At 32.1% G+C, this 9,547-nt stretch overlaps 1 protein-coding gene across 8 annotated transcripts in view; it reads right to left on the bottom strand.

The window, feature by feature from the left end:
• Positions 1-722: 722 nt before the first annotated feature.
• The window catches only part of LOC106465402 (ubiquitin-associated protein 2-like), a 68,273-nt gene continuing 59,448 nt past the window's right edge, over positions 723-9,547 (bottom strand). For 7 of the 8 annotated variants that reach the window (XM_013925626.2, XM_022393294.1, XM_022393290.1 and 4 more), the window contains 5 exons: positions 9,121-9,314; positions 8,549-8,636; positions 6,971-7,060; positions 5,031-5,101; positions 723-2,255 (listed from right to left, as the gene is read on the bottom strand). In XM_013925626.2, coding sequence (XP_013781080.1) covers positions 1,965-2,255; positions 5,031-5,101; positions 6,971-7,060; positions 8,549-8,636; positions 9,121-9,314 — 734 coding nt within the window. In that variant the 3' untranslated portion in view covers positions 723-1,964. The remainder of the gene's footprint in view (positions 2,256-5,030; positions 5,102-6,970; positions 7,061-8,548; positions 8,637-9,120; positions 9,315-9,547) is intronic. The other variant, XM_022393293.1, reaches the window with a different exon arrangement.

Raw genomic sequence — 9,547 nt, 5'->3', positions numbered from 1 at the left:
TGCGTTTTGGTAACATTACGTTCCAACAATGGCTTCTATGTCATGTTGCTTAGCAACAAAAGTATAACTTAATATTGTTGTTAGTCTATGTACTGAAAGTATAAAATGTATTGACAACAAAATTGGAAAAATATTTGTTGATTTCTTAATTTAGTCTCCATTGATTAAAGATGTTAGTTTTATATTAATAACGTTAGTGATATAACATAAAATAGCTTAATTCAGAAACGATTTAAGTTTAAAATTGAATCGATATTTTTACTTTCATTTTCAATTTTATGCACTTGGCTCTAGGCTAGGTGATCCCACAGTACGTCTTCACTTTAGGCTTATTATACCAACACTCACTACACTTATAAGGTTTCACGTCCTAACCCTCACAGCCCCCTTGCAACTCCCGTCACTAAAATCATAATGAGCAGACAGTAATCGAACTATTCTATATCGATAAATGCATTTTGGCTTTTATGACTCCTCCTATTTTGACAAATCAAGCATGACGTGACACACACTGCCTTCTATTTGAATTAGATCAGCACAGTTAGAAATACGAGAATAACAGAAGAGCTGGGAGAAGTGGCCGCTGATCTAAGTAAATAAAAATAGTTGAAATAATAACAAAGGCTCTTTTAACATAAAAAATAAAAGGTTAGATGTTTCATCACCGTGAGTAAAATATGTTCTACACACACACACACAATTAATATTCTCAAACTCTCTCGTTCCTATGAAGTTGTTGTTTAATGGCTATTATACAGGTTCAACTTAAACAAAAAAAATACACAAGCATATTACCAGCTTAATTTTTTTATTCTTCTTTTAAAGTCACCTCAAAAGTGAAGAATGAACAAAAGCAAAAATAAACAATAAATCCCACTTTGACACTTTGGGGACAAGAATTTTTTTCACCAAACAAGTTTAATATATACGTGTGTGTGTATATATATATATTTAGATATGTATTTATACACACACATACCTACAAGAACACAAGGTCGACTCTGAAATCACAGTACACCACAATGTATGAATAGAAGGTGCCTAGGATAACGATGTTTTAATTCGTACTAAAATTCTTTTATTCAAAAATAAGCTTGAAATACCCCCATGAAGTATCACTTACACGTGAAAGTCTCATGAGCAAACAGTTTTTGTAACTAGCAAAGAACCTTAAATTCAAGCTAAATATACATAATGTGATACTTGTGGATTATACACTGCATTACGTTTACCTAAATAGTCACTCTTTCAGACGATTCAATAATTCCTTTTATTTTTAACATTCCAAAGGACTCTTGTATTCAACCTCTGTGAGGCAAACACTTTAATTTAAAAACTAATAAACTAAATACAAATGCATGTTTATTCTTTAAGCAAAGAAATATTATGTGTGTGTTTTTTTTGTAAGTTCTTGGAAGAGACCATATTTTCCCAAACAATGTAATAAAGAAAGAGAATACACGTATTCTGTCTGTGAAAAATTAGCTAATTCAGGCAACAAGTTTAATAAATCATGCCTTTTTTTTTCACAAAACAACAATAACTTGATAAAAGTACAATAAGAAATTATCACACAATGCTAGATTAAGTGAACATTTACAAACCTTAGAAACTTCAGTTTCTCTCAAGAAACTTTTGTGCTAACGAACACCGATATGAAACATAACCTACCACACACACTAGAATATGACATGAACAACAATATTAAGGAAAAGCTACTCTACACTACAAAATCTGGAGTTCAGCAATAAGTGATACACAAAAAAAAAGACAGGGGCAACAAACGTTTCTTACAGCAAATAGGTTACTCTAAAAATAAGGGGAGAACTTCAAAGTTTTTTTTTATGTTCCCAATATTTCTATTGGGGAAATAACGACCAGGCCAATAATCAGTATTTCTTTTATCAGAAATAAAGCTCATGTTACAGTCAACCATTATGTCAAGCTGAACGTGAGCTCATAATTTAGTTTGGATTCCAGTAGGAATAATTTTGTTTAGTTCCTCCTGGTCCTTTCTGTTGACCCAGCCCCTGAGGACCTCCTCGTTGTGGACCCCCAGAAGGGGCTCCTCCAGCCTGAGGAGAGTCCTGTTGTATATGATGGTGAAGCAAAGTTGAATGGTGCTGTCCATGCGTCAAAACTGGAATAAATGGAGCATATGGGGTTGAAGATGCTCCTATGAGTCCAGGGTTCTGTGTTCCTGCCAAATTGAAGGGTGGAGGAGTACCTGTGTGAAATCCTGGCTTGTCAAAAGTCTGAAATATACATGAAATAACTGTATGAGAACAAACCCAAAACTCTTACTTATTACATGCAATTAAACAACAATTTCAACAGTTTTAGCCAAATAGATACAGTGCCTCAAGATTAAACAATAAAACCAGTTAATTTATAAGGCTACTAAGACCAATGTTTCACATGGTTCAGTTACAGTTGTGGAGATAAAAATTAACATTTGTATTTACACAGTACTTTTATGTATATAATTATTAAATCCACACAAGCATTTCTTAAAAATTCATAAACAACTTTCTTTAGCATTGTAAATGTGAAAGTGGCTTCAATAACTTTACTTTCTACTGGCCAATTTGGACGAATGAATGGATAAAGGTATAACTTCAAATGTACAACTATAATAACGATTATGTTAATGAACAGATGTAGCATGAAACTTTAGTAAAGTCCAAGACTTATACGGGGAATGTAATATTGATGTCTTTAATCAAATGTGCTACTGAACATAAAAAGGTTTAGCTTCAGTGAAAATGGGAACTGAATGAAATACTGAGCATACTAAATGATGTAATTTCAATCAAATATACAACCAGAAAGTGAAATGTGTTTTTGAACTCCGTAAAGGTACATACTATCTGTTGTTGACTATGGTAAGGCTACAGATACTATCTGTTGTTGACTATGGTAAGGCTACAGATACTATCTGTTGTTGACTATGGTAAGGCTACTGTTACTATCTGTTGTTGACTATGGTAAGGCTACAAGTACTATCTGTTGTTGACTATGGTAAGGCTACAAGTACTATCTGTTGTTGACTGTGGTAAGGCTACAAGTACTATCTGTCATTGACTATGGTAAGGCTACTGTTACTATCTGTTGTTGACTGTGGTAAGGCTACAAGTACTATTTGTTGTTGACTATGCTGCACAAACACTGAAGCCAGACAGATTTAATCTACTAAAAACAAACAAACAATAAAAACTTTAATATGAGGGAGAAAAAAAATTAGTTCTGAAACTGTCACACCAAGGAAACCAAACCTCACCTGCACATTATATAATACATACACTGGCCCTTATTGTAATAAGATGGAACAGCACACCTTATATTTTGTATGCATTGTACACAGTAATTTTGTTACTTTTGAGATTATCTTGCATGTTTCATCTAGCATTAATGTTTTAAGAAAACAAGACTATTTGTTTCCAGATTAATAATGTTTAGGATTAAAACAGCCAGTGTATAATGTGATTCAAGTTCCAGATTAATGATGTTTAGGATTAAAACAGCCAGTATATAATGTAATTCAAGTTCAGGATTAATAATGTTTAGGATTATAACAGCCAGTATATAATGTGATTCAAGTGAAAGTCTCCGTACAACAACTTGGAGAAAGATTCATAAATTGTCTTGTTTCTAGTATTAAAAATGGACTTTTCCAATTCAAACAAAAAAACAGAAAAGTAAAATAAGATGTAAAAATGATATATATATAAAATAGACTAGACTATTCATGTTGATTAAGAATAAATAATAAGGTACAAGAATTGAATCTGAATAAACAAATTACATACTAAGCCTGTGGAAGTTGTTACTGTTTATTGGTAGTACAAATGTACAGGCACGAATGAACATGCTAATAACATTGGGCAGTGAAAATCAGTTTGATTAATATGTTGTATGTGTGTGTAAATATTTCTGTATGTAAAATCTCCCCCTGCACCACTCTGGAGGAGGGAACTGAAACGTTCTTGAGAGCCTAATTTTTTCCAAGGCGTAAATAAGACAATATGTTTAGAAATCCTTTTAATCACTAAGATCTATTTATAACATAATTATTTTCCAAAATGAAATGTAGATATTTTGGCTTGCTGATTGTTCTAACAGGTTTATTCTCAATGCCTGTAAGGTAATTAAGTGTGGAGGTGTACATATGTTTGGTTATTTTAAACTGCATCCTTGGGATGCATGACTTGAACCATCAAAATCATTGGTCGATGTCACAAAAAAACGTTGTCTGAAAGTGAATATTTACAGTGATGGAAAAATGTTATAACATATAAACTAAAAACAAGATATTAAACCTTTGAGTATGTAACTGAATTTCGGGTGGGTTCTTGAAAAGGATCAATTATCCACAAAAAATGAAATTTGACCTTTTTTGTACTTTTCAATATCAAAATCCACTAGTTGCACTTTTGCTTGGTGATGTATGCATGTGCAATACTAAAGTGGGAAATTGAAGGATGTGCGAGTATTCCGTTTGTTACACTAAGAGGAAAAGTTTCTGTGATACCGTGGGGTTAAATTCGCTTGTTGCACCAATTGGCTATAAATGTCAAGTCGGATAAATCCAATTATAGCTTCCAAAGGGTTAAACGAAAACTAAAACCTGAAATTCTGATACTACATAAAGAATAATTTCATCTTGAATTTCAGGTATCAAACTCCTAAGTGAAAAGAAAAAGTAAACCTATTAAATAGGCAAGAAAATTAGTTTCAAATTTGTTAACAATATCATAAAAGCCTTAAAAATTTAATATTAAACAAGAGGTAGAAAAAGCAATAATAAAAAATTACAACAGTTTTATTCAAATGTTAATTTTTTCATTTGTATATGGAGCCAAAGACTGTTTAATATTTACTCTGAATGAGATGCTCATATTTAAATACACAGAGAAGTAATGACGATAAAGCCCTGATGTTCTGTAACATACGGCAGGAAGTGGTAAAGAACCAAACATTGAGAACTGCTTTCAATATTCAAAATTAGCCTGCATAGAAAAGCCAATTACCTTCGCTAGCTGGGAATGAGTCTTGTTGTACATGGAGGCACCAATGTCTGCTGCAGGCCCTGTACCAGCTACTAGCAGTCCCATGAAAGAGTTAACAATTATAATTATATGCACCTTTCACACAAACATACTAGGTCAGACAAAAACAAAATAGAAATAAAATTATATAAAGAATGTTTGTTTTTTTATTATGTTTAATGCTACAATAACTTGTATATTAAACTTTGAGCTGATGGGCTAAACCTTCAGTAAAGTCTCAGTACCTTCAAAACACAAACTTTAGTGAAATAATTGTCTTACCTATAGCCCCTGGGTTTCAAGTAATATGTAGTGAGAGAGATAGAAAACAGATACACAACCAAAATTATGCTTTTAAAATGAAAAACTTGCATTTAATATTTTACAGATGGCTTTTATAAAATATCAAAAATATATATAACATTAAACAGCTGCATAATAAACACAACAGGGCAAAGCAAATCTATATAAATATAATAGTACTGTCTGTCCATATAACTACTTAGCAAAGTGTGAATGGATTTTCACCAAAATTGGTATGGAGGTTCATTATAGGCCTATGCAGGAGTATGTATAATTTTTCAGTTTTTATGGGCATTTTTGCATTTCTTACCACTACTGGATCTTCACGAAATTTGGTATGGAGGGTCATTGGGTCCATGGGGAGATACATACAAATTTTTAGTTTTGCACTTTGCAGTTTTTATGGGCATTTTTAATCACTACTTGCCACCTGTTAATGAATCTTCACCAATTTGACACAAAGGTTTTTTTGGGTCTATGCAGAAACACATGCAGTTTCACATTTTGTATTTTGCAGTTTTTTATGGCCATTTTTTACAATTACATATAAGGGAAGCAATTTTTCATGTCCTAAGATAACCTTTCATTAATCAGGAATTCACATAACTTCTGTCCAGGGGACAGGTATTCCAGCTAGTAAATAAATAATCTTATTTACTGTACAACTATTTAACATTTTTACTATTTTACTTATGCACAAGTGCAATTAATTTATGGCTTTTACAATTTAACTCGTTTTTTTTTCTGTCATAAAAATAACAAAGTAGACCAAATTTAATTGAGCTTTATATTTTAGGTACAAACTAATATAATGTATTTCCCAAACTGGCGATTATTACAGTAACGTTTCTACCAAAGGACTAGGTACATATGAAATTAGTACTGTTAATGTATCTACATATAGAAAGCAGAGTCGGCCGTCTGTCCGGTGTGTTGATGTTACATGTTGTTGGACGAACTGGCTGAACCAACGATGGAACATGGTAGAGAAATTAAGGCATGGTTTAGCAGTCTTTTCAATTTTACCACCTGAATGTCTCAACTGACTGAGAACGTCAGTAACAAAATAAGTGATGCTTAATGCCCAACAAAACATGGGTACTTTTGCATTAGAGTTTGTGTGCTATATCCCAAAATAGTGGCCCACACTACATTTACAGCATTACATTGCTGAGTACATACACATATTTGAACATTCTACACATATTCACAAACCTTTTCATACAAGCTGATTTAGCTGTTTCAGTACTGTTTCTTGTTGCTCAAGTGTACATAGGGTATACCACACAACCAAAACAAGGGTTAAACAGTATCAGTTATCAACTTCAACTGCTACAAACGTTAGTAAAAAGGTTTTTACTTCTGTGTTTTAAACTCTGGAATTTTAGACCTTTTGTAAACTTCAGACACACAAGCTTTCCCTAACTAGCCCATTTTAAGTTTCAGAAGTTTAGTATTTTCTAACTATATTATATGATAGTTCTTTCATTATTGTATTCTTCTTTATTCAATCCTGGGCACCAATTACATAAAGTTTAATATTTTTGGCCAAAATAATACATCTTCACTTTGTTGTATTAATAAATACACTGGTGAACATAATTAAGGAGAGAACTTACATGATCCTGTTACACCTTTCCCTTGACCCTGAGAACCAGCACCGTAGGCACTCTTTGAGTAGTCTTGTGTCTGGTTCAAACTGTCATAGGCTAAAATGGAAATGTTCCAGTAAGTATAACGATAACATTACAGCACACGGGTCATAATGAGAGAGACCACCATAAAAAAAAAGTTATATTTAAATGCTTTTTTTTTATTGATACATAAATATTTTTATTTTTAAATTATTTTCCAGCACACTGAACTTCTCAGTTCAAGTAAAAATATTAAATATCTCATGATGTTTAATTTTTACAAGCCTTAACCACACACTGTCATTGTAAGATAAAATAAAAAATATCACCCAGTTTTAACTTTAGTAGTAACAAATCTATTGATTTGGTTAGGCTTAGAGAGGTATCAAAGTCTGAACTCAACACTAACAGTGGTTGAGGACATCTAAGTTACATAGCACTTTCACTAGGGTGAAGCAGAACAGTTAAAAGCTTTATCATCTGACATCTTCTGGACCTGGGCAGTACCAGATGGGCAAAACATTTGGATAAGAAATTGTTTCCCCTGTAATATGTTACAGGAGAAAATTTTGACATCTTGGAATGTTCTAAAGTACAGTATTTCTACATGATCTGTAATAGTAAAAGTTTTAAACAACAAATATTGTAAAAAAAGACCTTAAACTGTATAAACCCATTTATAAGTAAAGTATTTTAAATGTGAATCACAGTACAGACAGCTAACAACTGATGCTAGCCAGAAGAAAAGAATGTAAACAAAGTCACAGTAGTGTCGTTAGGCTACAATGAGCATTTGTATTTTGAGATATTGAAATTTCTTGTTACGAAGATGCCGGATAACAAAGCTTTCAATGTAAATGGTTAATATATATTACTAGGTTTGTATTCTGTCTACAAGTGGAGTGATTGTTCAACATAAACAAATATTATATAGAACATTTATGTGAGAAAAACAAAGACACTGAGGTTAACTATCCCCCAATATTATACGAAGTAGGTTTTGTTATTAAGTTATACCTTCTTGTCAGTCTATAGTGTAATTCCCCACAGAGAAGCTGAGTATTTAGGGATTTTACTATCTGTAGGTAGAGTAATATTTCACTTTTATGATAATAACTCTACACTGAACAAAGCATAATCAAATAAACTTGTGATCTCCAACATTCAGTAACTACACATACAGTTCCACTTGATGACCACTTTTGGCTAGTTTGTTCAACATCAACCCTACACTCTTCAGTCATTTGTTAAAATCTTACCTTTAAATAAGTCACAATTAGAGCCCAACAACTTCTTCACTTCTAAACTTTTTTATTCCATCAAGTTTTAGAATTATTGTATTACTATAAAAATAACTTCACCAACATGATCTGCTAATGGAAATTAGAGGAAGGAACTAAAAAGATTAGTTTATGAAAAATGGAAATTTAAAAAAGTTCTCAAAATTTTGCAAGTAAAGAAATACAATGGTTCTTCCTAGGGTAACAGAACGGTTTCTATGAATTAACACAAAGAAATACTTATTAAATGCAGTTTATCATAAAAGACATCTAAACTACTAACCTGAAGTGTATGATAGAGAACCATAAGCTGCAGCTTTCTGAAATTGAGTGTTAGTGGATACACCATGAGCATTAGTAGCAGGCGGAACCTTAAGAAACAAACAAACATCCGCTAAATCTTGAAGGATAATACCTTCACTTCTCAAACTATTTTAAAGTTGTTCCTAACTGTGTATGTAACACACACACAGATTCATTATAATAGTTATGATACAACGTTTAATAACAATTGTTTTTTTTTACATTGAAGAAAGCTAACATTTTAGATCTTTTAAACAAAATATTCACACAAACAAAACCTTTTGGTTCAAATGGATTACAATAAGAAAAACTCACTATTTATTTAATTGAAAATATAACAAATAACTTACAACTGAATGAATGTAACTGCTAAAGTAAAAAGCACTGTGAAATTAACAGAAGTTGAAACAACAAATCATTGTTGTTAACTATACGAAGAATATGTCACCTTTAAAAACCACAGATTATATACAAAACTTAGTGTATGTCAACAAAACGTTGATGTGTGTATTGCCTATCAGTAAATTATACATTTGTGTTTTTTATCCTTACCGGGATAAACGGAGCTCCGTACTGATGCATGCTGCCTGGCATCATTCCTGGAAAATAATAACCATAACCAGGGGGCAGTGCAGCTGGGTTTAAGAATGGGTGCCCGTGGGTCTGTGTTGTTGCCTGGCCCTGAGATAAAGTTGTAGCCACTGCTGAGCCATCAGGATCGCCTCTGCTAAATTTTCCATCAGCTCCTGGAAGAAAAGTTTATGCACAAAATGTCATTGGAATTATGAAACGTTACACTTTAGAATAATGATTTCCTTTGCAATATCAAAATTTTTAATATGCATGTATATATAAAATACGTTTATATATTATTATTATTAACTTCAATTTTTATGTAAAATTTAACCAAAATGGTAAGTTCATTCTATTATATAAAAACAACAACAACAAACATGTCTAACCCTTCTTAGGACTAATA

The sequence above is a fragment of the Limulus polyphemus genome, unplaced genomic scaffold (assembly GCF_000517525.1).
Source record: "Limulus polyphemus unplaced genomic scaffold, Limulus_polyphemus-2.1.2 Scaffold1931, whole genome shotgun sequence".
Taxonomy (NCBI): domain Eukaryota; kingdom Metazoa; phylum Arthropoda; class Merostomata; order Xiphosura; family Limulidae; genus Limulus; species Limulus polyphemus.
This window is presented reverse-complemented; position numbering and strand designations above follow the sequence as displayed.